A 27617-nucleotide genomic window follows, 5' to 3' on the forward strand; every position below is an offset into this window, starting at 1 on the left:
CGGCCGTCCTCTTGCCTCTTCCCAATTGTGCTGTTGACGCGGTGCATCGGTGTTACGGAAATACTTCTGAGAGCCCTTTCAAATGACTTCTGTCCCAAACAGCAGACGGGGCAGCATTCGTTCGGCTACGGTTGACTTGAAAGCACGCATACTCTTTGGGTTTTTCGGTAAAGTCACGTCGGTAAAAAATTTAATTAAATAAATGAAAACTAAATTAAATCACGAAGTTTCGGGCGCAACAAAAGGGAACCTTCTTCAGGTGGAGACAATGTAGCGAAAGCACAACCGCTTAAGTGTGTCTAAGAGATGGCTGTGACGAGGAATTATATAGTCGCGTGGGATGAAGGGAGGGGAGGGGCCATGGTGAGTGTGGGCAGGCTGTGGACTGGGAGGCAACGATGTGATGAACGGGAGGGCGCTGGGAGGCAACGCATGGAGTTCAAGCTGAAGCTTTGTGATGCAAGGGGCGGAAGTAGATAAGAAAGCTAAGATTAAACATCCTTGCAGTCACGAAAGCTTCAAATCTAGAATTAAGGCACGCGCTTCATCTTATTTCGGTCCGCAAACCGGGATTGAGGGGAGCGGGGTGGGACCCGTTCGCCCAATGCTTGGGAACCTGGTTTATTTACAGGTAGCAGTCTAGATTCGAACCTAGGCGATCCACTTTTCCAGCTCGGCATTCGGACCTCTGAGCTGCCGGAAACCTCATGGGAACTGTCATTTAGGTCAGCGGGTCTCACATTCAGGTCAATCCTTCAGCCTCCTTTCACGTTGGAACGTGGTGCAGGTTGGATGGTTGACTCAGGTGTCAGTCACGCGTCGTTTGGTTGTTCATTTGTGTTTGTAGCAGGTATTCACGTGACTGTTACGACTGACCACCACTCTTTAGAGTAATTATTCCCACTAACAAACAGAACTAGTGGCCAACAGCAATCAATCTTTGCTCAATGGGAAGTCACTCATTCGCCTATTCCACGTCTCCTTCAGCCCAAGCGTCAACGCCATGGCCTTGCCCATATCCTTCAAGTCCAGTGACCTTCCCTCTCTCATGACCGGCTGGTTTTGTCCATATGGTGAACATGCCCACAGTAGCTCTCCGATGTTTTTAATTTCTCCGCGTGTCGGCCTGGCGTAGTGTCAAACTGAAGCTAGATTTTATTTCAGCAGGAAGGTCCTTCGACGGTACTGATGTTGTTCTGTGCAGATATTAGTTCACTCAAATGGTCCTGAACAGTTTTCCTCATCATCGTGATCACCTACAATGTGTCCACTGCTGGATGAATACGCATGCGCAGTGCGTCCAAGCAGCGACGCGACCTTTGAGCTTTCCCGCTGGGTCTGTGTGCGAGAGCAAGCCTTGTTGTGTGCATGCGCGTGTTTACACCGACCACTTAAGAGGGTTCTATTTGGTTTCTCCACCCTTTCCATGCAAGCGTTTAACAGCGACGCCGTCTCAACATGGGTGTAACCCCACGCTGGCCTTGGTAACAAACCGTGCCTTTGAGGTGGTCGGGTTGCCCAGAGGTCAGAGCTCCGTGCTGGCACCACTGAGAAGCAGAGTTCGAATCGAGGTTTCAGCCCCCTACGATTACACCCAGTGCAGCGAGTTGGCCTCGGCGCAATCACCAATGACGACAAGCACAACATTAGCAATCACTCTCACTTTGGTTTGGCCCATACATCATCTTAATTCAAGCTCTGAGAATTAGGAATATCAATTGCAAAAAATATTCTTGTGATAAAACAGATGGGAAAGTGCTGCCCCCCCCCCACCCCCCACTTTGTGAACCAGAGGTCTCTTGAAGTGACCTCAGAGGTAGCATTGCGATATCCACTTCATTGGGCCATTTTATACAACAAAGGGTTGCACTGCTCTGCGGCTTGGCGATAGTCATCCAGCAGTGGATTGACCACGGCCGACAATGTTGAATCCTTCCTTTTGAGTGGGGTTGGTGAACCGTCATGGTGAAAGCTACTTCAGCCCACCACCATCCACAACTGCACCCTGGCCTTGGCTGGCTCCCACCTCGTTCTCGTCTAACCGGCCAGCCTGCCTTCCACCGGTGGAGCGTGACCACCACGAGCTCTGGACGCGGCTCCCATGTGCCTCTAACCCTCTCCCGTCAGCGCTGGCCACGCCGCCGTGCAGGCCGGCACAGGGCCATGCTCAATGCAGCCGTGGGCCTCTGCCCGCGGAGCCGTCGTGGGTCTTTTGGGTCTGGCCAAACGAAGTGGGCGGCGATGACCGATCCACTGCTAGATGAAGGCTTTCCCAAGCCGCCGCCAATCGCTCCTGGTCCACGACGTGACAATCCTCGTTGGCACCGACCAATCTCGTCGCCGTCTCTCACAATGCCGTCTTTAACCGGCGCAACGCTCCATAATTTATGCCCTCGTTCCTCTTTCCGCCTGAAATCCGAAGCCTGTGTCCTCCTCCTCCACTCGTTTGGGCAGCAGTGGCGGTGGCACACCGTTCGGAACGCGCGCGAGGTGGAAAAACCACAGGGCACGCCCCGCATTCTTACGAAGGAATACTTTATTGAACGATATGCAATATAAAGAGAAATTATACTGAAATCTACTGTGTTGTTATATTAGTACATACGGCGTTATCATTATAAACGATGGCTTTGTATACACAACAGTTCAAGAGTTGCGATTGGGGGGGGTTGGGTGGGCGCGCGGCGCTGCTGGGCTAATTGAACCATAAACATCACGGCCACCGGCCGCACGGGGAGCCCCCACTGCGGCCGCCGGCCGGGTTCAGTGTCTCATCTGCTATTGCACTTTACAACGAGGTGGCGTCGCCTGTAACAAACATCTACGCGGGCATCGTAGGGGAACGGGACACGCTAATTCACGTCGTCTTAGTAGTGCCTTAAATGCGAGAAGCGTACTGATTATTATATTTTTTATTACTTTTTTCCCTCTTCCGAGTTTCACTATTCAAGTTAAATTTCTAAGTAACTACCGTCAATGAGAATGGGGGGGGGGGGGAATAAAAAAGAAATGGGATGGGGGGCAGTGGTGGAGAGGATCTAAAAAAAAGGGGTTGGGGGGGGGTGGCGGTTCGCGGACTTGAACATGCATATGGATTGTAAAACATACAAAAGAGGCTAGCGACTATAACATATGTAAACAGATAAACATGCATCGATATTAATTTGGTTCTCATGCTCGAAGGAGGAGGACGCACGCACGCGGCGCTCCGGGCCGTTTTGCGTCTCGGAGAAAAAGTAACGGTTACGACGGGAATGCGAATACAAAAAACCGTGTAAAGATTTACTTCTGATGCAGCAGAAGGCAAAACTAAAAAACTAAAACAAAAATACTCGACATAAATAATTCTGTACGTTGGAATTTTCAGAGTTTCTGCGGCATCGGTCTCATGCAGTACTAGTGCTACAGTACAAACAATACTGTACAAAAAGCTTTGCGGTTTAAGCCAAACGCCGACTGCGTGTGCGTACACACAAACGGTTAACATTGCATATTTAAACATTATATTCTTGCATAAACAGATGCTTGCATAAATCGTAAAGTTTTTTAAATTTTTCTCTCTCCCGTCCAAAATAACTTTTATAAAGTCTCACGCGCCGAGCTGCAGCCGGGACACGGCCGTGGGCCTCCTTGGAGCTCGTCGCACTTTGGTCCTCAGTGTTTTGGCAATTCAGTGACGCGACCGTAGACGACACTTTAAACAAAACAAAAAAAAGGACTGCACTCTCTATATACACACACGCACACACGCAATTCGTATCACGTTTCATTATCCCCTCGTAGTGTTTCAACAGCTGGCACGGTGACGAGAGACCTCGACTCGGCCCCACAATATTCCTGGGTGTGGGGAGGGAGATAAACACGAGTACAACTTTGTGAGAAGCCAACATTGGTCGTCTGAGAGATTGCATTGCCCCCCCCCCCTCTCCTCCCACCTGCCATGGGAATGTGGAATTTACAACGCTGGCTTGGAGCCAAGGCACTTGAGGAGCGCGACAGGGGCCCTTCCGTATTTCCGCGTGACCTCGATGTTCGCCGCCCCCTTGTCCAGCAAATGTGCCGCCTCTCTCCTTGGGCCGCAGGGAAGGGACTCGTAGGGACTCGTCCGTTCACTGGGGTGACCGGCGGCACTTCATGTCGAGTGTTTCCCTTCATTACGCGTTCCCTGACGTGGCACTGCCGTTATAGTTTCCAGTGTACAGGTATATCTCACACACACACACACAGGCACTGTCTATACAGGTGTGGCACAAATCAACTCTCAGTACAGGTACAACACGCACAGCCACTCTCCGTACAGGTATGTCAGACAGGCACTCCCCATACAGGTACAACACAAACCAACTCTCAGTACAACAGCACTCCGGCCACTTCCTCTGCCGGCGCGCCACACAGGCGCTCGCACGCCCACCGACCGTACCGGCGCGACGCGCGACCACGGTGCCCGACCGCTCGCGCCGCTCAGCACCTCGGGCCCGGCACACGGCAGCAGCTCGACGGCGAGCGGCGCTCGAAAATTCCGTTACAAAAAATATATCCTCGTCAAAAACGACATCAAAACAAAAGGGGGTTTCGGGGCAGGAAGCCGGACAAGGGGTGGCGGCGGGCGACCGACGGGGAGTTTGAGAGCGCCTGTTGGCGGTTACACGCAGCTGTGACGAGCGAGCGCAGCGCTCTACATGAGGTAGAGGTCCACATCGTGGTTGGCGTGGTGGTGCATGTGCGGCTTCTCGGTCAGCGCCGGCGTGGCGCCGGTGAGCGCTGGGAACGGGATGAGGCCGTCGCCAGGCTGGTCCGAGAAGAGCAGCACAGAGTCGTGGGGGAACTGCACGCACGCACGTACACACACACACTTAGCACAGCCCAAGTTCCCGTGTGGAGGTTGTTTGCAGTTACGTTTAAACCATTCTTCCACTCTCTCCACCGGGTCCCACACAAGTCACTCACAATCATGACGGACCACCCCCCGTGTTAGCCGTTAAACTTAACAAAGGGGGAGAGGGATGTTGACAAACCCTTGCCCAATCCTTTCACATGCGCAAACTCCAGCGCTTGAAATCCCAATTGCAACGCCAAACAGATGACGACCTCTTGCACAAGGACGAAGGACAAAGGTCGCAGAGCAGAGCAATGGCAGCGTCTGCAGACCCTGTGCCCGCCGCAGCTCGGGGACTTTGAGGGCCTGTTCTTGTGGGTCTTGCCTGCTATCGCCCAGTGTGCGGCCAATGCCTTTGAAACTAACAACAATAATATTTTACGTTTAACGTGGAGCCTTTCACAATGTTTCAAGGCGCCTCCATTGACCGATGTGGCCACGGTGTCCCCAACAATGAGGAAGTCACCGCACGAAATTATAAAATCCGTACAAGCGAAACGACGGCTCCCACCCCTGTGCAGACACTTGCCCTCCGCCTGCCCCGTCGCCTGCCACGCGGCTCGTGTCGGTGAGCGACAGAGGGTTCCCCCGCATGGGCACAACACAACACCGCCACCAAGAGCCAAGGTCACACACACCCCACCCCCCACGCAGCAGAGGGCACGGCACACCTACCTTCATTGAGAAGGACACCACATTTGGAAACCACACAACTCACGGACGGGCAGACAATATCCACACCAGGGAAAACGGGGAAATGTAAGTCTCCATTACCAGAGTGCAGCATTGTGTCTCGCTATGGCCATTGTGTAACGCATGAGTTTAGCATTTAAGGTTGGGGAGGGTGAAGGGGCGAGAGAAAGAAAAGCCACCAGTGCTCGCAGGTCCTCGACGCGATACCAAGCCCTGTTTGCAGCAAGGGTGGGGGCGGGCTGCTCGGTCGCCCAGGTGCCGCGCGGGGCAGCGGCCAAGCAAACAACAATTAGTGGCACACAATAGGCACCGAGCAAGCGGACCCCTTGTACAGCACTGCGGCGGCAGCAGCAGCAGGTGGCGAACACAAGGCACGTGGCCAAGGGAGCCGCGCCCCTCGCCTGTCGAGCAGGGTGTGGGGGGGGGGTCTCAAGAGCAGAGGAAGCGGTGGCGAGTGGCGATTGTGTCACGTGGGCCCAGAGTGGCGGCTCCAAATGCCCCAATTGATGCCGCTCGAGTTTTGAGTTTGAGCGCCTTGGTTTCCTGCCGCCCGCCAGCACGTGCGCCATCGCTTGCCCGGCGTGAAGAACGAGCCCCGGCCATGTAGGAAGCGTGCGGAAAGTCACCGCCTTGGGCAGCTTTAGAACGATGTATGGTTGAACGTCTCTCGCACCGTACGTAGCCAACTGTGCTGATCGTAGGTTACCGTCGTGTCAATGCCCACAGCCGATTATTAGCGGTCCGAAAACTGCGTTTACATTTTATCATCGTCGTCATCACCACATTATTTGGCTGGTCAGCATAGTGGCAGCCAAACGAGTAGGGGGGTTGCCCCACCGCGTCGGGTTCTGCGGCTGTGCTGCCGCGCTCAACTCTCCGGTGTGTTTTGGGCTCTGCCGCGTGTTGTTCGGCACGATGTCCGACGTTTTGCTCCGCTCCCTGGGAAGCTTCTTAAGGATCCAAATCTTTAGGAACCTGAACCTTCAGGAACCTCCCAGCAGGCGGCGTTAAAATATTTTTTAAAACCCGCGGTGCGACCCGAAGACACATCTGGGAGCCACGGCAGCGGTGGTCACGCAACAGCCGTCCGGCCGGACAGGTTGTGGCAACCTTGCCTTGAACACCGCCGACCAAGCACAGCTTAGAAAGCCAGCAAGCGGGAAGCGGAGAGAGCCAAGAGCACCACAAGCGAACCCGAGGGAGCTGCTGGCGCAGTGAGTAGCCTACCCCAGTGGCAGCAGAGTCCCGCAAAGGTCGCTAACACACTCTGAACTGACCCCGCACGCGTTAGTCCCCATACACCATAGCGCGGGCAGGGAGGCACAGACACAGACACGGCCTTGGTTAGACTTCGCACGTCTGCCCCATTGGAAAGACAGGCCAATCAACTTTACGTAGAAATCGACATTTTTCATTGTGGTTGGGCGACCGTTTCTGTGACCGGCAGTGAGCGCACGATGGCAAGGAGTCGTGCCGGGATCGTTTCGTTTCCCTGCGTTCGAGTGGGAAGGGCGTGTGGCCTGCTCACAGCGGAGAGAGAACGAGGCCGGGTGGCACGGTGTACGTGGATGGCGGCGAGGCCAGGTTGGAGGCCGTAGGCGAGGACGCACGTGCGTGCGCCTATGACCACGTGACGGTCGTGTATGCGAGTGTGCACGTGTGTTCGTGCGTGCAACCAAGTAAATCTGCGCTAATGTATATGTGTATGTGTGCTATAATGAGCCACCTCCGAGAAAGCCCGTGCTCATCTCTGAAAAAATCACCGCACGTGCTCGATTCAGCTACAAGTACAGAAACGGTGCCTGTGGTCTTTACTTGAGCCCGTCGCCCGTCGCTAACGACGCGGACGTTGGGCGTCCGCGACCGAACCCTTGCCGTGTTTTAGAGTTTGTCCCTTCTGATCTCGGAGCTCTGCAGCCCAAAACCATCGGCCCTCCTTCTTTGCCGACAACGCACCCACCGGCACGAACGTTCCCCGACCCCCCCCTCCCCACTGATCCCCCCCTCCCTTGGCACCCCAACCCCACCAAACTGCCCCCCCCCTCCCAAGCGCTCCGCGGCGGCACAGGCGGAGGGGCACCCACCTGGTAGCCCTGCACGAAGTTGAGGATCTCCTTGACTCCGCCGGCGCCGTAGGGCATGGGTGGCATGCGCATCATCGTTCCCGGCTGCGGGGTCATGGCGCCGCCGGGGCCCGCCAGGTAGCCCAGCGCCATGGGCGACATGGCCGACATGGCCGACATGGCCGCGGGGCTGCAGAGCGAAACTTAGCGTCAGAGAGCGAATGCCGACGACCCCTCCGCTCCGCCGTGCCGGCGCGGTACAAACGTCGCGCATCCGATATCCGGACCCGCCGGGGGGACGGCGGTTATAGGCGGATGGGGGCGGGAGCTGCTGCAGATACGCGAACGTCTGTGGAGCGTTACGGTTGGGCGGGGCATACAGGTCGGGTTACTCGACGGTCAAGCGCGAGCCGCTTGAACTACGGGAACGGAAGGAGCGCGCGCTCCGGGAGCGGCGAGTGAGCGCGGGACCGAGGGCGCATTCGTGCGTGGAACGGTCCGATTCGTAGAAAATTTGTTCCGCCATCCACACGTACCGTGCTGGGTGTCAGGGCAGCCAAATTGGTCAGGGCGGATATTTGGCGGTCGGATACGCAACGTTGCACTGTAAGCATCGTAACAATAAGGGGGAGTCCCAAGACTGCCACGAGGGTGCCGATGCTGCTGCTCTGGGATGTTTTGTCAGAGTGTTTTGGAGAAAACCCACGGGGAATAGGACAGGGAAATAATGCCCAGAGCTTCGCACAGCTAGATTCAAGAATCTACTGCCGTAATGGCATCTGGTGGCCAGCCAACTCGCGTGCCACATTAGTTAACCTGTGTGCGTGTCCGTTGGCAGTCCGAAATGAATGGTGGAAAATCCACATTCCTGTGACGTGAACCAGTCTGGCCATTGGAATCCGTAGTCAAGTGTTGTCGTCTTCATCAGCCAGGACCAATCTGGATTCAAGCCTTCACATGCTGCCGCCACATTTCACGATCCTGCGACCACACCGGCGGTTTCATCGCTCCATCTGATGGGTGAACGTCCCTCTCGGACAGCGCGTTCCATCCTTCGGCTGCCACTCCGTCGTTATCCTTTGACCGTTGGCCATCGTCCCTTCTAGCCGTGCCCTCCCCCGGTCTCGCTCGCCCTTCTCAACGGTTTACAGGTGATGCCACAGAGCCTGCATACCTTGTTACCTAGTCCACGTGTTCCCCTTTGCACCCCCAACAACACAATGCCAAGCGTGCGTCTCTCCGTGCCGTTTTGCACAACAATTACCAGTTCCGTGTTTTAGCGAGGGGAGACCGTGTTTCTGAGCCATATGTCATAGCAAGTAGTTCTGGTCCCTGACTTTAAACTTCGTTCTTTAGGCGCAATGCTACGTTCTAGTTACTTATTCGTTATGAAGTTCATTTCCAGAAAGTTCCAGAGTGACGTTAATACAAATTTCAAAAGGACAACCACCAAATGTGAGAAAATTAAAATGCTTTATTGTTTCCGTTACTTCACAGGATTTTTTTTATAAAAAGTAAAGAGATGTTGTATCGTTAACAGGCACAACACGTAACAAGTTCGACAAAACTCATTCAATCGCACAGAGTGGCCATCGGGTGACCTATTGTCCTAGCGTGTATTCACTGTCGTCGTAGCCCGCTATGACATATGGATCGAAAACATTGGCAAATAAAATGGAGTAATAACTCTCAAGCGTGCACGGACGCACGGAGAGGTGCGTGCTGGGAATTGCACCGAGAGAGACACGGGGAGGGGAAGGAACGTGCGGGATCGGCGAGTGGGAACACGGCGGAGGCAACATCGGCCGATCCGGGAGAGGGCCCCGGGCAGGGCACGGCGCTAGAACGGTTGACGGCCGGTGATCGAGACGGAATCGCAGCCGGAGGAGGGAGCGTGCGCACGAAGGAGGACTTCCACCGCGGAGACGGAGTGGCGAAACCAGCTCTCGTGCGCGGCAGGAACCGGATGGGTTTTTGCGTCGCGTGACCGGTACGCGTACGCGGTGTTTATCCGGGAATGCCTCAGCGAGTCTCGGGATTCTCTTCTCCGGAGGGTCTTGGAAGGGGACGCGTTGACAGCTCGACCCGTTGGACGTTCACGCGGCTACTGGACGCGTCGCAGGATCGCGAGAGACGGCTGTGGCTTGGGCAGGGGGGGGGGCCTTTGCCCAGCAGCGGCTAAACCATGGCCAGCAACGACGGCGACGGCGTTATTGTTGATTCTCTACTCTCGCGTCGTCGCGTTGTTACTTTTTTTAAATTGCGTTCTTCCGTCGCCAATCCTCGCCGTTCGCGTCAACCCCGGCCGTCATCTCTTTAGGTAGACCATGCACGAGCGCGTCATCACGCCGCCGCCCCACGGCGCGCCGGCGGGGGCCCGCGCTGCCGGCGCCCCCCGCAACGGCGCCCCCGACGCCGGGGCCCCCCGCCCCGGAGCCCCCCGAGTCTCCTGGGCCGCCGACGGCGCCGCGCACCTCGGGTAGTACGTGGTGTAGTTCATGTAGAGCTGCGCGGTGGCGCCCGGCTGGTAGTACGCCGCGGCGCTGCCGTGGCCCGCTCCAGCGTTCGGGAGCGGCGGGGCGTTACGCGGACTCAGGAGGACCTGCGGCGGGTACATGCCCGCGTCGCCGGGGAACATCGTGGCCGGCGCCGGGAACGCCGCGTAGCCCGGCGGGGAGAGGCCTGCGCACAGTCCAGAGGTCACGCGGGCGGCAGCATTGGTCACGGGGGAGGCACTCGTCAGAGGTCGGTCACTAGCGACTGCGTGTGTACACGCAGCAGCAGCCGTCGCCGCCCTGGGTCCTTTCACAAATTTTCGTTTTCTAGATGGCCACAATTTAATTGGCATCCGCTGACATTCGTGATGGCGTGACATTTTTACCAGCCCAATACTGGGAGTGTAACGATGCACCGACTGAACAATTTAAATGTATTATAACGATTTGGTAATGTTATATTTATGCTAAAGGAGCAAAGCAAACTGCGCTCACCAACATTAAAATTGGACAGTAAAACAATCGTATCGCGACCCCAAATCGTGACAATTCATCAAACTCCTGGCCGAGTGCATCGCCACGTCCCTACTACCCAATTCTGGATTTTCACAAAATCCAAAACGCCAAAATCAGGACAAAGTGTCCAGCATTCGCATCAACCAGCGGTTCTTGGGTCGACGGTCCCAGCCAGCGACGACACTACGCCCAACCCAGCCTTGGCGCCACCACCGTCGCCACGGTGGTGGTGGCCACTGAAGCCACCTGGCAGAGTCCCCCTCTCTTTGCGAGCTTCCTCATCGCTGCAGCCTCTAAACCGCCCGAGCGTTCCACCTTCACTGCCCTTTATTGGCCACTTAGAGCATTCCAGCAGTCAATCATTAGCCCAGGGAGGCACCGTCTCTCTGGAAGGACCGCCCGTGCTGGTGGCGCTGGGCACCGACTTTTGGACTTTTGAAAGTTTCTCGATCTCAAAATCTGGTTCCCACAATTGCGTTAACTTGTGTGATGCCAGGGCGTTTACAGATTAATCCTTCGATGTTACAAATCCACCCGTAGTTCGAATGACGGGCATGTTTGTTCCAAAGCGGCCGCATCCGGGTCGGTGTCATCCGTCCGAATGCGCTATCGCAGTGAGTCATCTCACAAGAGCAGTTTATGGCACTCCAACTGAAAATTTTGCGAGTGGTCATAGTTCAAATGGCTCCACAGACGCAGAGACACGCACGCTCGTAAAACTCGCAAAACCCACGTACCCACATGCACCCACACGCCACACACAAACGCCGCACAACTCTCCGCTGTGTTTTCGGGTCGTCCTTTGTCCCATTGTGTTATTCGCGATCACGTCCATACGTTTCACTCCGCGTGTGCTGGCAGCTTCTTTACGTTTCTGACGACGCTCGGAAACTTAAGAGGCTTCCAGGGCGCGCAGAGCAAAACATCGGCACGCGGGAGCGAAACGTCGGACACCGTGCCCGAACAACTCGGAGATCAACCTGGGAGCTGTGCCACAACAATCGCAAACGCCTCCACGGCACACGTACACACTCAACTGGGGGTCACCGAAAATCTTCCACATGCTTTCTTAAATAAAGCACGACTCCCCCACCCCTCCCCATCGACAGGGAGCCCACCAACTCCGCCGGCCCCTCCCCACCACACCGACGCTGTGCGTCCACCACGAGCCGTGCTGGCTTGGTGGAGCGGAGGCTGAACCCAGAGAGACCGATGAGGAAGCTTCCCGGTTGGCCACAAACCCCACGCCCCGAGACCACAGCGATCATCTCGCCCGCGCGCTCCAGCCGCAAGGCGCCGAGCGGCGGTGGCGCCGAGGGGCGGTGGCGCCGCCAATCCGGCGCATGGATCCGACCGGCTGGGGCGGCGATGGCAGCTCCTGCCAGCCAAGCGAAGGCGGTGAAAACGAGAGCGCGCCCAATCACGGGGAGGTTGCGGCGCCCCACTGCGATTCCCATGGGGCAGAGTCCACGGCAAGGCGACCGTGCCGGCGCATACCTGCCATTGAACCGCCGCGTCAGATTTCAAATCAGACCGCACGCGCGTTTCCACGGTCGTGCCGTCCGGCGCGTTCTCGGTTCGCGCCGCGCTGCGTGTCCGCATGACGCTCGGCGATTCGCGCCACGTGCTGGGAGAGCTTGGAAGATTGGTTCCTGAAAAAGCTCCCAGCCCGTCGAGCGAAACGTCGGACGTCACGCTGAACAACGAGCGGCAGCAGCCGGGAACGCAAACCGGGGAGCTCCCTTAAATTTCATCGACATTCAAAAGGTGCTCGTTATTTACGCCACCGCATTCTGATCGCATCAACGCAGCGGTGTTATTTTAATGACGGCATATTTGATCGGTTTTAAAAGCATGCGTGCAGATGCTTTTCAGTTGACAAATAGATAATTCTGGCAGGTATTCAACACGGGTGGACACCCACTCACTGAAAATAATTTCTGTCACTGCCACGCCGACCAAAACAGTGCAAAATCATGGCAAACTTTGAGCAAATATAACGACCGATTACCACTTCATCGTCGTTGGCTTACTGGAACGTAAATCGCATTTTGCACCATTTTAGCGGCAGAGCCTACGATCTTCGGGGTAGGTGGGGAGAAACGAATTTCACCGCACAAAAGCAACGACGACCACCACACAACAACGACGATCACCAAAAAGATTCGGCCGAATTTAAAAAACGGAGGTTCACCCACGATCGATGACATCGACAGAAGGGGATGGGCGGAGGGGGATGGGGTAAGGGGATCGAAGGGGAGGACAGGCACCTACCCCAGCACCAGGCGCGACGCACCCCGAAGGTCGAGCAAGGCAGCCCAGAGCACCCGAAGCGGCCCAACTTACGTGGTAACTTACATGGAGGCGGAGACAGCCCGTTACGGTTCAGGGAGCCCCCCATGAGCACCAGGTTCATCTCGTCGACGGAGCACTGGAAAACCTCCACGTAGCGCTCCTTCATGCGGTTCTTGTGGCACCGCTGCGCCGCCATGTACGCCCGCTCCGGCGACTTGAGCTGGATGAACGCGTCGCCCGACGGGCGGCCCTGACAGGAGATGGCGCGGGGGGGGGGAGGGGGTGTCAGGGGGCCCGGAGTTCGCCGCGGCCGGAATGGACGAGCATGGGGAGGGGGGGGGGGGTGAGGGGGAGGGTGCGGGGAGGGGGCCGCTGCCTTCTCAGCGGCACGTCATCTTGTTTTTCCAAGATGAAAGTCACATTACACAGAGACTCATAGACCTACATAGAGACCCCAGGACCTACATGGCTGTGCATGAGAAACCCAGAATTTTCATTGTCCAAGCCACAAATCGCGCTGTTGTATGGGGTCGGCTGCTCATTTTCTTTTCCCCAGGTAGCCTGTAGCCTATTGTCTCATCTCATCCATTGTCCTCGCACAGAGACCCACATACTCGCGTATGATTCAATGGCCCACGAACTTGCATATGAACCCACAGGCTTGCATAGACGCCCGGAGGGGACTCGCCGAGTGCAAAGCCGGGCGTTTCACCGGTTTCCTTTTGAATGAGTTTCGTGCGTGGGAGGGAACCGGAGCTCCCAGAGAAGAGCCACACTTCACAAACGGTGGGAAGGGCAGCACCCAAAGATCCGGACCGGACAGCAGCCAACACGAACCAACCCCATTGGGCTCGCACCTCCTGATCAGCACGTCAAGCACCGGTTTGGGAGTTTCACGCGATCCATGAACCCTTGCCTCCAAAGGCGCTGTTTGACAGGCGGGCGCCGCCACGCCCAGCAGTCGTCTGCGTGGCGCGATGCACCAAGAAGCTGACATGTCCGGTCTCAGGGGTCGATGCGGTTTGGCAGGAATTTTTGTGAAATCCACCAAAAAGGTTGTGCCTCAACTACACCCTACATCTCACGACTGCAGAACTCTCCCCCCCCCCCCCGGCATTGTTCTGCTCTCTTGCGGTGGTTTTAGGCTGTTACCGAGGGCCGTGCAACTCGATTAAACTCAATCGGGAGATTTGTACGGCGCAGCCCACTTCAAAAAGCGCCACAGCGCAAGCGTGCCCCAGTCTCTTCACTTCCTCAAACCCACCACACCGCCAGCACGGCCTGTTTAATATCACATCTCTCCGCGTCGGTGATGCTACCCTTTTATTTATTTATATTATTTACTAAAACTGTCCTAAGCCACGTACGCACGGGCGGGGGAGAAAAAAAAAACCCGCAGACATTTTTGTACAAACGCACACAGAGCTCCTCCGGTTTTTCCCAACCCGTCTGGCCAGATCGGCGCTTGCCCGCGTACAGTGCACGCCGCCCGAGGGGGACACGCGAGAGTCGGTCGCCCTCCTCCGTGCCGAGCGAGCGCCGACACCACCGCCACCGCCACCCTCCCCCCACCCGCGGCGACAATCCCGCCGTGGGCTCGGCGCGACGGTTACGAGAAGAGACAAAAAACCCCACCAGCCCCCCAAAGCAAAACAGAGCAGAGAGGTGGGATAATGGTCAAAACATTTAAATCAAACTTCACCCATCAGGACTACCCCAGCACACCGCCCGGCTGTCAGAGATTTGTTTGCACCGTCGCTGCTGATGATGAAGCTTCAAGTGGAAATCAGGACGATGTCACGATTGGGATTTTCATTATGGTATCCTCGAAGAGCGAAGGAAAAGCGAAACGTAACGTTTGAAATTAAACCATTGGGCAGTGAATACCGAGAGAGAGATGGCAGAGGAGGGCAACGGAAGAGACGACAACGGGGAGACGAGATTTACCCAATCGAGACCACAACTGGACAACAACAATGGCAACAACCACCAAGGAAGGAAGGCAAATAAATGATATAAAAATGGGAGAGGCCTTTGCCCAGCAGTGGGAAGTTAGACAACAACGACGACGATACTATATGTTGGGGGCAAGGCAAGCGTGGTCGGCGAGCGCCGATGAAGGCAGACCTCCGAGCTGCTCACCTGCTGGTTGAGCACCATGTGCACGCCTTGCGGGCGGATGTCTGCCGTGAACTCCCCGAGGAACTCGAGGATGTTCTCGATGCTGGCGGAGTAGGGCAGCCCGCGCAGGCGCACGCAGTCCCGCACGCTGCCGCCCATCATCGGCGGAGGGATCATGGGCAGGATGGGCCCCGGCACGTTGGGGATGAGGGGCGTCGACATGTAGCGGTTCAGGACCTGCGCCCGTCACAAAGGTCCCGTCAGATTTCCCCTCCCGCGCCCGCGTGGGGCCCCCTCTTTGTGACGCGGCAGGTTTTCCACCGCACCGACGGTTTTGCCGGAGCTGGAACCGAACCGTGATGCCGTGGTCTTGTGGGATGCCAAATATAGTTGAGGGCCACGCAGGGCCGGGATGAGGTTAAATCGACTCATTGCGAGCGAAGCCAAGCAGCACGGTTCTGGTTCTGCAATGGAAAAGCAACCTGGCGAACTAGCTCAGCACGGCTTCGTTGTGCAGTGGAGAAGGGAGCTAAGATCTGGTACAGCCGCAACTGGCTTGCCAGCTTCCGGGCACGAGGCCCTCAAAATGTGGCTCTATCCTGGCCGTGCCAAACCGTCCCCACGTTAATCGGGGAAGGTTCATCCTTGGGTAATGCCCTCCCTTATCACCATGGGGCCGCGGGTTTGGAAATAGTGAATGTGTGGGAGGTCTCCATTACGGTGGGGGGGATGATTAATTTATTACAATCAACACGTTCATTAGTATAACAGTGGCATTAAACGGAATCTTTATAAAACAGGTGACGTGTCAGGAAATAGCCCTTCTCCACAGCGCATCGAATGTCCGTGCCCACCAAAAAGGTACCGGAACGCCGTACGCAGCGCTCAGGTCAAGGTTCCTCACCCCCCACACACTTCCAGATGCGAGGGGGGGGTCGGGCATGAAGACGGCTCAACCTCCCAGACGCGGCGGCCTCTCGCAGGAGGCGTCCTGCTGCTCAGGCCGCAGCTCTTGTCGATGTCGGCCCGTTCTTTGTGCATTGCAGCGCCAACTAATTGGATTGAAATGTGGCTTATGGAAAACGGTAGCCGAAAGAGTTGTACAACAAAAATGTTGATATTTAATGCCAATAATTAATTCATGTCTGCTGGATAGCTTCGGCGTATGTCAAGATTTTTTCAGGAGGATCTTTGCTACCCTGCGATGTGTGGCCAATTAAATAAATTCCAATTTTATAGACCTAACCGAATAAAATTATTAAAGTGATTTCATGACCGAGTGTTCAGCATTCAACTGGGAGGGAACCGGAGACCACCTCCAGGTCAATCCGTGACCGAATTGTTACATCAGCCACGGACTGCCGCAGACAGCGAATCCTCAACGAGCCACCGCACCGCACTCACCAAGGGTGGCCACGGTGCCACCACCCAAGCCAAGCGGCGACGACACCCCCACAGCCATCGTCAGGGACGAGGATCTGCATGTACGGGACCGCTTGCTTCGATGCCTCGCATCTCAAAGCACCGGAGTACATCACAACACCTCGACCACTCCAGTGCCCTGCTGCAATCGAGCCACGGGCCCGCCCACCCCCCCCCCTCTCTCCGGGGGGCAGCCGTCCCCGTGCCCACCTCACCACTCGTCGCTCACGCGAAGCGTCACGGCGACGGTCACGGCGACCGTCACGGCGACCGTCACGGCGACGGTCACGGCGACGGTCACGGCGACGGTCACGGCGACGGTCACGGCGACGGTCACGGCGACGGTCACGGCGACGGTCACGGCGACGGTCACGGCGACGGTCACGGCGACGGTCACGGCGACGGTCACGGCGACGGTCACGGCGCTCGCATCGAGACGCGGCGTGGTGCCTCGTCGAGGGCGCGGAGGGGGGGGGGCGGGCATGCACCCCCAGTCAGCAGCTACCCCGCGAACCGAGAGGAAATCAGGAAAGACGACAGACCCCAACCTCCACAGCCCAACAGGTGACCAGAGACAACCCCCCCGGGGGAGAACCCCTCCCCCCAGCTCCGAAAAGGAATCCCGAAACGTGAAACCCAGTGAGGAGAGCAGTACCTGCTGTACCTCGGCGGCTGTGCTGCGGAACAGCTCGATGTAGCGCTTGCCCAGCGTCTCCTTGTGCTTGCGCAGCGCCGCCTGGGCGCTGTCGTCACCGGCGAACAGCACGAAGGCGTCGCCCGTGGGCCGCCCGTCGGGGTGGCGCACGAACAGCACGCCGTCGCGGTCGCCCGACACGGGCACGCCGGGCCCGAAGAAGGCCAGCACGTCGTCGGGTGTGGCGGCGAAGGGCAGCCCGCGCATGCGCACGATGACCTGGCCCTCGCGCGACAGGAACTGCGCCACCTCGTTGGACGTGCCTGCGCGCCGGCAATCGAACGGATGCACGAACAGACCGTCTGACAGACGCACAGACGGACGGACAGACAGAGAACTCCCCGAATTAGGTAGCACGGCGTTACAGTCCACCGCTGACATTCAAAGTCAAAAGCGATTTTCCCCGCTCAGCGAGGAGCCAACGGGCCGGATGCTTCTGGAACGACGAGTCTGGGAGGAGCCGCGTCCGTGGGTGGAAATTTCTGGCTCATTAGCGCCCAGAACCACACGGCAATCTCGCCGCGCGTGCATCGGTCCCCCGACGTCACGAAGCTGCGGACGTAGAAATCGCGTCGACCGTCTCGGACGCCCTGCCGTTGCGCGCGTGCCCCACGTGTTTATTTACTTGTTTATCGTTTGCCCCTACTGGTCAACTGTGAAAAAGAGCTTTATAGCTCATCGGATTCCTCCAGTATAAATAAACATTCCTTCATTTCAAACGTGAACAGCAAAGAAGCCATTAGTGGCGGCTCTCACCTCCAGCGATCTTGAGGAATTCCTCTCCGGTCGCGCGGTACACCTGCAGAGATAAACAAGGAAGGACATTCCACGTGTGCACAGCTCCGGAGCAGCGGACTTCCACCAAGGGTTTGGGGCCGGAGCAGGAAGATTACCGCTCCCTCCCCGCCCCTTGCTGCCTCCACCGTGGTCAAAACACGTGAACAAATCAAGAAATTAGGTGAAAAAGAAATGGCAGAAGCCGGGCGCCGGGTGGGTTTAGATTGACAGACGGAGAGAGGATAGACGGACGGGCGGCCTTCGTTCACGGCCAAGAGCGTGCCCATTGCAACCAGGAGGAGTCTCCTTCCTCGGGGGGGGGGGGGGGGGGGGGGGACCCTGGGTTGAATGAAGCACGGCACAGGAGAGCAAGCACACACCCGAGAAGAATCAAAACATCGCTACACGTGGTGGTTTGGCAGAGGACAGGTGCAGCAAAAACCCATCCCGTTGTACTGTGCCTCTACGTTCCCACGTCTATGCTGCCCGCCGTCACCAAGCCCGCACTGACCACCGTGGTGAAGTATGGCCAAATAGCCCCCGACGGCCCGCACGACACGGGGAGGCCGTCATCCAACAGTGGACGAACAAGGGGGCGGCACGTGTACATGTCGTGCGCGGTGCAACATCACCTCGGGTCGGTGAACGGCCCTGAAAGATGGCATCACAGAACTACATTAATGTCACACAACTCTCCAATAAATCATTAAATGCGAAGCAACGTTAAGTTTGACATCAATCCGGCCGTCCTCGGTACGCATCCACACTGGTGGGAACGCGGGACCCCCCCCCCCCTCATCCGGCCACGCCGCCGTCGTGAAATTCACCCAATCGGGAGCGAGCGGGGCGTGGTGCCCTACGACCCCTCCGACCCCTTCGCGCTACCCGACCCCGGGAGGGGGGGGGGGGGCGGCGGATCGGCAGCAGCGGCGCCACTGCCCGCCGTGAGTGCCGAGGGCCTCACCTCGATGTAGCGGCTGCCCATGTGGTGCTTGTGCCGGTCCAGCGCCAGGTCCCGGTGCTCGGCGCTCACGAAGCGCACGAGCGCCTCGCCGTTGCGCCGACCCTGGGGGTTGAGGCAGAGCGCCACGCCGCCCCTGCCGGCCGTGGCGCCACGCGGCCGTTAGAGACCCCCCCGTTAGAGACCCCCCCGTTAGAGACCCCCCCGTTAGAGACCCCCCCCCGTTAGAGACCCCCCCTGACGCCGGTTTCCTTCGGGCCGCGACCGACAACGCGCACGGTTTGGGAAAGCTCGCCTCGCCCCGGCCACCCACAGCACGATACGCAACCGTGGGGTTTGCGCTCCCCTGGTTTGGTCGGGTCGAGGTTCATGCATCGGGGGGTGGGGGGGGGGGGGCAAGGGACCCCGGGTGACCCGGGGGGCGGTCACGCAAGAGATGCGCCGACGCGGCGCGAGTGCCACGGAGAAACGAGCGTCTTTGTCTCCAAAACAACGATGTTGGCGGCAACATGTTTGCGTGTTTGAAGAGGGGGGGGGGGGGGGGCTCACTTGGCAATGTTGAGCCCGCGGAAAAATTTGGCGATGTCCTGGTCGGATGACTGCCAGGGAAGGCCACGGGCCTTCACCACGGTGTTGCTGTCCACGAGCTCGGTCTTGCTGCCGGGAGAGATCCGTGCGCGGGGCACGGCGCCGCGGTTAGCGCCAACCGCACCGGCGCCAAACAAACAAAGATCCCCTCTAGCCGTAACGGACTGTCGGCAAGTGGTGTTAGCGAGTAGCACCTACGAAGGCCGGCACGGCACTCGAGGGGGTGGGTCACCGCCACCATGACCGGCCGCGCGGCACGGCCTTCGTGTTTATTACGAAGCGGCTCGCGAGACGCAGCCACGCTTATACGCCAGTGCGGCCTTCTACCAATCCACTTCTGGATAAAGGCCACCCCATGCCCCGTCGCTCTCGGGAGCACACCGGGCGGTGGCGGCCATCGAGGCGGATGCCCAAAACCGGTTGGATAACTATCGCCACCGACGTCAGCCGTGACCGAGATTCGAACTCGGGTTGCCGGGTTCATAGCGCCACGCACTAACCATGACGCCACCGCTCCACACCTTCGCACATTATATCAATTCAAATCGTATCGCGATTGACCTATGACATTCGATCGTGGCTGTAAGCAAAGAATTTGAAAATCCGTGAAATTCATCGCCACGCAAAACCGTGAAAACAGCGGCAGTCGATTGCTACTGGCACTCACCACGTCCCCGATTCAAACTTGTGCGTGATCCTCTCCGGCTCGTCCAGCTTGTGATCTTCAGCAGCGTGGCAAGGGGCAGGAGGGGGAGGCATCACACGAGCATCACACGCTGTCCAGAGGACCTCGGGACAACTGCCACACAAGCAGGGGCGGTGGCGGTAACAGGTGGCTACAGTTGGGTAATTGGAGTTGTGGCAGTTTCTGGAGTGACTGTCACTTGCACCAAGCTGAACTGAGAGCGGTAAGAAAAATCCAAGGCGATGGCGCTGAACAATTGCCGTGACCAGGGCTTAATTGCCGCGTGCGGACCTGGCCCATGTTCATGTTGGACCACCCTCCCCCAAGGCGGGTACCATCTCGACGCACCAGAGCACAGGTCAAGTACGGCGACGTTCAGAGACAACTCGATGCAGACTCTCTCCACACAAACGAGAGAGACAAATTCAAAAGCTGAAACGCAAGTGTCTGCTCTTTGTCCACTTCTTTTCAATTATTCATATGCCATTTGAGAGTAATACGCCTTTCATTTCGTCTTAAAATTGATTAATTGTTGACTTCTTGGGACATTAATAATGAAGTGCCGAGCGTGACCACGGTGACGGCGGCGAGCTCCTGTCTCCCCGTCACGGCGGTGAGGAGGAAGGAGGAAGACGGTGGTGGTGGTGGCGGTGACCATGTTGGCGGTACTCACTGTAGGGATCCGTGAGAATTGTCTGCAGGATCCGGCCCATAAGCCGCACGTGGGAAACACCAAACTCGGGCAGCTCGCTCTCCACGCTCAGGTCTGGCGTCGCACGTTAAGGAAATTGTCGCAGTTCAGATCGATTCCCCGCCGCGAACACGCGCGCCATTTTGCCGACAAGTTTCACAGAACGCATGTACACACACACATGGACGTACACACGGACGTACACACGCATGCGCGCACGCACTTGTGTTCAACCAAAACCCTCGCCCCCCTTCACCTCACGCCCTGTCCATCAATAGCGGCGTGGAGCAAATTAATTGTAAAGTTTAACAAGGAATAAAATCACTCGTATGTGTGAGGATCTGCAAAGCTTTCCAACACGCGTTTGTCCGGCTAAACGTTAAATTGGCAACGCAAACCGGCATTCGAAACCGCACGGCGTGCCGACGTCACGCGGCGCAAGACACGCGATGGCAAATCGCGACGTCCGGCGAGACATACTTTGAGCGCCGGTTCCTGTCGCCGAGTTCAAGGCGACCTTTGGTGATCGACAGCAGCACGAAGCTGTACTCCCCCCTCTCGTTCAACACCGATCGTCAAATTTGGCATTCTGGTGACTCCCCCCCGTTCGTGGCAGACAGACGCGGACGGAGCCAACTCGAACGCCGATAACCTTCACTGGGAACGCATTAAGAAGCTGCAGCTGCCCAGCGAGTGGGACGAGCGTCTTGTGGAGGGGGCAGAATGGGGAGCGCGCGCCGTGCAAATGTTGGCCGAGAAGCCTGCGGCAGGGCGGAGGAGTAAATGATTGCGGTACCGTGCGCACAGCTCTCAGCCCGGGGGGGGGTGCGGTGGGCGGAGCGCACGCCGGTTCACGGCCGGCGCATACCTCCCCAGCGCCAGCGACGACGGTGCAACGCGCCGTGCCATCACGACGCAGCACCTCGCGCGGTACCCAGCGCACGCGGGCGCCGCCGAGAGAGCGTGACGGACGACTGTGCGGTGGGATAAAGAGTGGGTCGCTCCCCATCCAAGACATCTGGGTCGGCGTGGAAGGGAAGGTAAAATACCCTCCCAGGAAGTTCTCAAAAGATGCCCTTACAGCAATGGCCATCGCTAGGATGGGGACGAGGAAGATTTTCCTTCCCGAGGGCTGCACAGCGCGGCTCAATCCCTCTGGTGGGGCACGCATCATCGATTTGTATTAAAACTCCTCCAAACAAATTAAACAGCCGCGGGTGCCAGCATTACACGGTGCCAATCAACGTTGTGCCGCCTCTCCGGTGGGTTGAGGAGCAAATCCTCACAACCGAAATTGGTAGTGAGGATTCTTTAGGGTGGTGGGGAGGTCTTAGGACAGTAAATCAACCACACGGCCCAACCCAAACATCAATCATGAATCGTGATTTATTATTATCATCATCGCCGTCGTCATGACGACTGTCATTCTATTTTCGTAGTGAATAGAGCTGGAGGGCAGCCGTGACCGCTCTCCGCCGACGCGGCTGTGCGCGGGGGCTGTGCGCGGGGGCTGTGCGCGGGGGCTGTGCGCGGGGGCTGTGCGCGGGGGCTGTGCGCGAGGGCTGTGCGCGGGGGCTGTGCGCGGGGGCTGTGCGCGGGGGCTGTGCGCGGGGGCTGTGCGCGGGGGCTGTGCGCGGGGGCTGTGCGCGGGGGCTGTGCGCGGGGGCTGGTCGTGGGTGCTGTGCGTGGGGGCTGTGCGTGGGGGCTGTGCGTGGGGGCTGTGCGTGGGGGCTGTGCGTGGGGGCTGTGCGTGGGGGCTGTGCGTGGGGGCTGTGCGTGGGGGCTGTGCGTGGGGGCTGTGCGTGGGGGCTGTGCGTGGGGGCTGTGCGTGGGGGCTGTGCATGGGGGCTGGTCAGGGTGCGCTCGCGATGACTGCGTTGAGAGAGAGAGAGACCTGGGCTGGCAGACACTGCATTCCTCCCACCCACAGGTGAACCCGCCTCCCCCCCACCTCTCCCCCGCCTCCCCCCCTCCGCCTCTCCCCCGCACCCTCCCCTGGACCCCGCCTCTCCCCCGCACCCCGACACGCCACGGCATTTAACAAAAAAAGGAAGAAAAAAAAACTCCCTGTGCGTTGGATTCCACGCAACGTGCCGCGCTCCTATTGGACGCCTCCGCCACCGCCGCCACTTTAAATCTTTTCGGCTCGTGGGGTGTACCTGCCGCGTCGACACAAACTCCCCGCGGCACCTACGGGCAGCAGCAGCATCGCCGCCGCCTGCAAGATGGCCCCCATCTGTCATTCCACTACCGAGCCACTCCAGGGCCACCACCGCACGGAACAATCTCACAACCAAGTTCATCGCTGCCGTCGCTTCCCTTCCGCTGGACACTGCGGCTGTTGCAGCAGCTGAATGGCGACGATGACGATGGTGTTGGTGGTGATGACGATGATGATCGAGATGGCGATGACGATGGTGGTGGTGCCGTCGCTCGCGTGCTGAAGGATACGCTCCGCCATGCTTCCCACGTCCGTTTCGCGCAGCTCGGTGGAGTTGGGGCAGCATTTCTTGAATTCTTTCCGCAGGTCGAAGAAGGAGTAGAAGCATTCGGGCAGCGTCACGTTCTGTGGGGGCCCGGCGGGAGGGGGAGGGGTGGGACAGAGGCACGCATTCATTTCAGCCGACACACCACATCCAGAATGCCTCGCACTGTGGCTGCTGCATTGAGTAACCACATGCCACCTCCTCCGGTTTACCAGCAACCCCGATAATGTTCAGTGGAAAAATTAAGACCTGGGTTTGTACAAAACTGCAGGTGCCGACAGTCTGTGCATCACACAATCGTCATCCGCGGTCTATCCACTGCTGAATGAAGGTCTCCTCTGCGCCACGTTGATCGTGGGGGTCATGTGTGGGTTGATGAAGGGGTTGTGGGTGGGGGCGAAAGACCGTTTCAGATGCCACAAGCTGCAAGGCTGAGCCATGGCGAGGAGTTTACATCCCCAAGCAAAGTGGGAATTCCACATTTCTATGGTGGGGGTGAGTTTATCCTTATGGACAAACAGAGAACTTCCCTCACACAATAATAACAATCATAAGAAACCCTAACCAGGAGTTGAACTTGCAACCTTCCGCGTGCAAGCATATTCCCTCTACCGCCAGCCAGGGAAGCCCCGCAGAGTCTCATGACTCTCCTCAGGAGGATCCCCTCCCTCGAGCCGTTTGGCCAATTGTTTTACGAGGAGCCGTTTTTGTTCGCATGCGGGAAAAGACCAGAGTAGCCGGAGAAAACCCACCACGCGCAGAGGAGATACCGCAGAAAGGTCTACGCGGGCAGAAGCCGCAACTTGGCCGAAGTTCAACATACGTACGTACATACATATACATCCATCCCACACGTTCAACATACGTACGTACATACATCATCCATCCAGACGTTCAGACGCGGCGATGCCTCCCAGGGCAAGTGCGCGACATCGTGGGGACGTTTAGCAGAGGCAGTGGAGACGCCACCGGTGCAGGGTGGAAGCAGCGGAGGGAGACCGAGGGTGAAGGGGGGGGGGGGAGCGAGAGACCAGGGTAGCGGAGGTGACTAGGAGGAGAGTCCCAGAACGGGGAGAGAAAATCCGAGCAGCCGACCCCACGCCATAGAGCGATAGAAGCTGGAGGACATCCTCCACCGGGTGAGAGGGAAGTTTGCACGACTGGAAGAGTGAGCGCAGCGCCAACACGGAAACGCTGCACGTGCAACACTTGCACCGTTTGCGGCGGCTCGACCCTTAACCCCCAATCCTTGCCTGCCGCACCCCATCCGCGCGCCCCCCCACCCCCCGTTCGTTCTCCGCATGGACTCTGGACCCGCCGGGGAGTGTGGGGCCGGATTGGGGGTTAAAGGTGTGGACCGTCCACACCTTCGGAAACAAAAGTAATGACGGCGACGATGATCATTGGTCAACTTATCCAGAGCCTGTGACGAAATCACTAGCAATGCTTCCGATCATGGTCAGATCACGGAAGCTAAGCAGGTGAGAGCCCGTACAGCCCGACACCTGTGTGGTGGGCGCTCGGTGACGATGCTCCCAGCGAGGCAGTTCAAAGGGGGCCACATCGCTCCGCACGTCGGTAACGAGTCACCGCTTATTTATCATTTTGATGTTTATGAAAAAAATCTTATTGATCGTCATCCTCGACGGACAATGGCCGTATACACGATGTGGGCAGTGCAGTCTCCGCTAACGGGACTTGCACGTCCCCTCGCTGTCGGCAACCGCACCGCAAGTGCCGCCACCTTTCCGAAAGTCCCATGATGCACCGGGCCAATTTTTACCTTTTTCGGCAATGTGAGCCCCACCATATCGTATTGCTTTCTAGCTTTGTGCCGGTCCCAAGCAAAATGTCCCACAGTTACTCAGAGAAAATGTTTTTCTGGCGACCATTGCCCTCAAATGTCCCGTAGCGTCTCGAGTGGACTTAAGAGCCAGCATGCGGCGAGCCCAACGAGTCTGTGAGTACGTGTCGAAGGCTCGCACCTTTTTGTTGGTCTCGGGGTGCAGCGTCTGCCGCAGGAGGAGCTGCCCATCCGTGCACAGGCAGAAGGTGGTGCCCAGGCCCGCGTTGAGCTCGTTGCTGATGGAGAGCGTCACCTGCGGGGTGGTTGGGGGCAAGGGAGGGACGGCGTGCGGGAGTCACAGGGCGGCACCGACAGATCCTCTACACCAGAGGTCTCCAACCCCCGGGCCGCGGACCGGTACCGGTCCGTGGCCTGTTAGGAACCGGGCTGCACAGCAGGAGGTGAGAGCGGCGAGTCCGCACGTAGCCCGCCCATTATTTTATTTACCACTTCCGTCCGCGCCTCTTTCCCCACACTTGTCAGTCACAGTTTTGGTGAGCCCACAAGCTGCTAACCCCTAGCCAAAATGAGTTAACAACTAACGTCGCTGGAGAGCTTCTTTGAAAAGGGGGAGAGCTTCTTTGAAACCGGTCCCTGGTGCCAAAAAGGATGGGGGCCGCTGCTCTACACCCTCCAAGCTTGAAGGCATTGCCGCGTTAGCTCTGTCTGTCTGTCACGTGGTGGGGGGGGGGGGGGTCGCGGTAACTCTCGTAACCGAGAGAAAACTGGACAAATGTAATGTATGTTGATCTTACGCACCCCAAGTAGACAACCGTTCTAATCAGAGGTGCAGGGGAAGGCCAGCAGGGCTGATTTATAATTTGGCCGATTTCTTGAAACTTTAGAGACGTAAGCCAAAGCAATGACGACGTGCGCACATGGACAACGCATGCCGTCCCGACAGCTACCCCCGTCGACTTCCGTACAGCGAATTAAACTCTTCCCACACACAACCACCTCTCAAAAAGAATGGACCACACAATCCGCAAGCGTGGGCACGACGTTTTCCCCGACTCGTTTCATTCTCTGCGGGGTTCGGAGGGCGATGGTTGCAGCCCCGCCATCAAAGCCCAGATCGTGCCGATTACGGGGAAACCGGTTCGGCGAGCGCACGCACCGCGACCTCCGCTGGCCCTGTCACCTCACCACCACCACCACCACATGGGCAGCCGGACAGAGCTGGACCACGCCGACAACTCCACGCCAGGCCTGGCGCCCCTGGTCTAAACCGGGCTCTCTCCAGCCCTGACGAGTGGAGGAGTCGTCAGCCCTTCCATCAATAATAACCACGCCGCTCCTCTTCTGCGTGCGCAGGCACAGGGGTGGGGGGGGGCACCGCGATCCGGGCCCCGCCGTTGCCGCTCGCTTTGTGGGCCCTTGAGCGAGCGCTGGGCCTGCCTCCGCTGGGCTCGCGGCACGAGCGGCAAACTACCGCCTCCCGACAAGCCGCCCGGGGCCGGCGGACGCACCGCGTGGAGAAAAACCACCGCCGCCGCAACCCGCCGCCACGGCCGCATTCCAACGTCAACAAAAAAAACGACAGCTTCCAGCGGACTGGTCAGGAGCCAACGGAAAAGGCACTGTAGTAACGCAGCGGGGTCGACGTGCTTGTGTTCAAGGTGTAGCAGTGCGCAGCAAGAAAGGCAAATGTATAACTAGGGATCGTAGAGTTTGCGTGTGGGTGGGTTTGTGTGTGCGTGCAAAGATGTATACATCCGAGCTGCGCTCTCACACAGTGCAGGAGAATTGGCCCCCATGCTTGCGTGCGTGCGTCCCTGCACCGTGCGTGCGTCCCTGCACCGTGCGTGCGTCCCTGCACCGTGCGTGCGTCCCTGCACCGTGCGTGCGTCCCTGCACCGTGCGTGCGTCCCTGCACCGTGCGTGCGTCCCTGCACCGTGCGTGCGTCCCTGCACCGTGCGTGCGTCCCTGCACCGTGCGTGCGTCCCTGCACCGTGCGTGCGTCCCTGCACCGTGCGTGCGTCCCTGCACCGTGCGTGCGTCCCTGCACCGTGCGTGCGTCCCTGCACCGTGCGTGCGTCCCTGCACCGTGCGTGCGTCCCTGCACCGTGCGTGCGTCCCTGCACCGTGCGTGCGTCCCTGCACCGTGCGTGCGTCCCTGCACCGTGCGTGCGTCCCTGCACCGTGCGTGCGTCCCTGCACCGTGCGTGCGTCCGTCCCTGCACCGTGCGTGCGTCCGTCCCTGCACCGTGCGTGCGTCCGTCCCTGCACCACGTGTGCGTGTACAGCTGTCAGTTTTAATGCACCTCTGGACCAGGGCCCCCCCACGCCGGGCAGGGTCGTGGGGGGGTGGGGGGGGATTATTTGACCAGGCTTGACCACGCTGGTCAGCGCAGATTAGTGAGGGTGAGAGGCCGAGTCGTGGCAGCATAGAAGTGCAGCACAACGA

At 58.2% G+C, this 27617-nt stretch overlaps 1 protein-coding gene across 5 annotated transcripts in view; it reads right to left on the minus strand.

Annotated features, from left to right (window-relative positions):
- Nucleotides 1–2518: 2518 nt before the first annotated feature.
- ESRP1 (epithelial splicing regulatory protein 1) overlaps nt 2519–27617 on the minus strand; it is a 33395-nt gene continuing 8296 nt past the window's right edge. The window contains exons 3-15 of one of the 5 annotated variants that reach the window (XM_078601798.1): nt 25349–25462; nt 23329–23443; nt 20860–20952; nt 20169–20223; nt 19463–19570; nt 18917–19049; nt 17932–17974; nt 17137–17438; nt 15081–15296; nt 13002–13188; nt 10107–10314; nt 7654–7822; nt 2519–4825 (exon numbers count right to left, since the gene is read on the minus strand). In XM_078601798.1, coding sequence (XP_078457924.1) covers nt 4676–4825; nt 7654–7822; nt 10107–10314; nt 13002–13188; nt 15081–15296; nt 17137–17438; nt 17932–17974; nt 18917–19049; nt 19463–19570; nt 20169–20223; nt 20860–20952; nt 23329–23443; nt 25349–25462 — 1893 coding nt within the window. In that variant the 3' untranslated portion in view covers nt 2519–4675. Of the gene's footprint in view, nt 4826–7653; nt 7823–10106; nt 10315–12989; nt 13189–15080; nt 15297–17136; nt 17478–17931; nt 17975–18916; nt 19050–19462; nt 19571–20168; nt 20224–20859; nt 20953–23328; nt 23444–25348; nt 25463–27617 lie in introns of all 5 variants that reach the window. The other 4 variants (XM_078601797.1, XM_078601794.1, XM_078601795.1 and 1 more) reach the window with 4 other exon arrangements.

This window comes from Lampetra planeri, chromosome 17 (assembly GCF_965212315.1).
Source record: "Lampetra planeri chromosome 17, kcLamPlan1.2.h2, whole genome shotgun sequence".
NCBI classification, from domain to species: domain Eukaryota; kingdom Metazoa; phylum Chordata; class Hyperoartia; order Petromyzontiformes; family Petromyzontidae; genus Lampetra; species Lampetra planeri.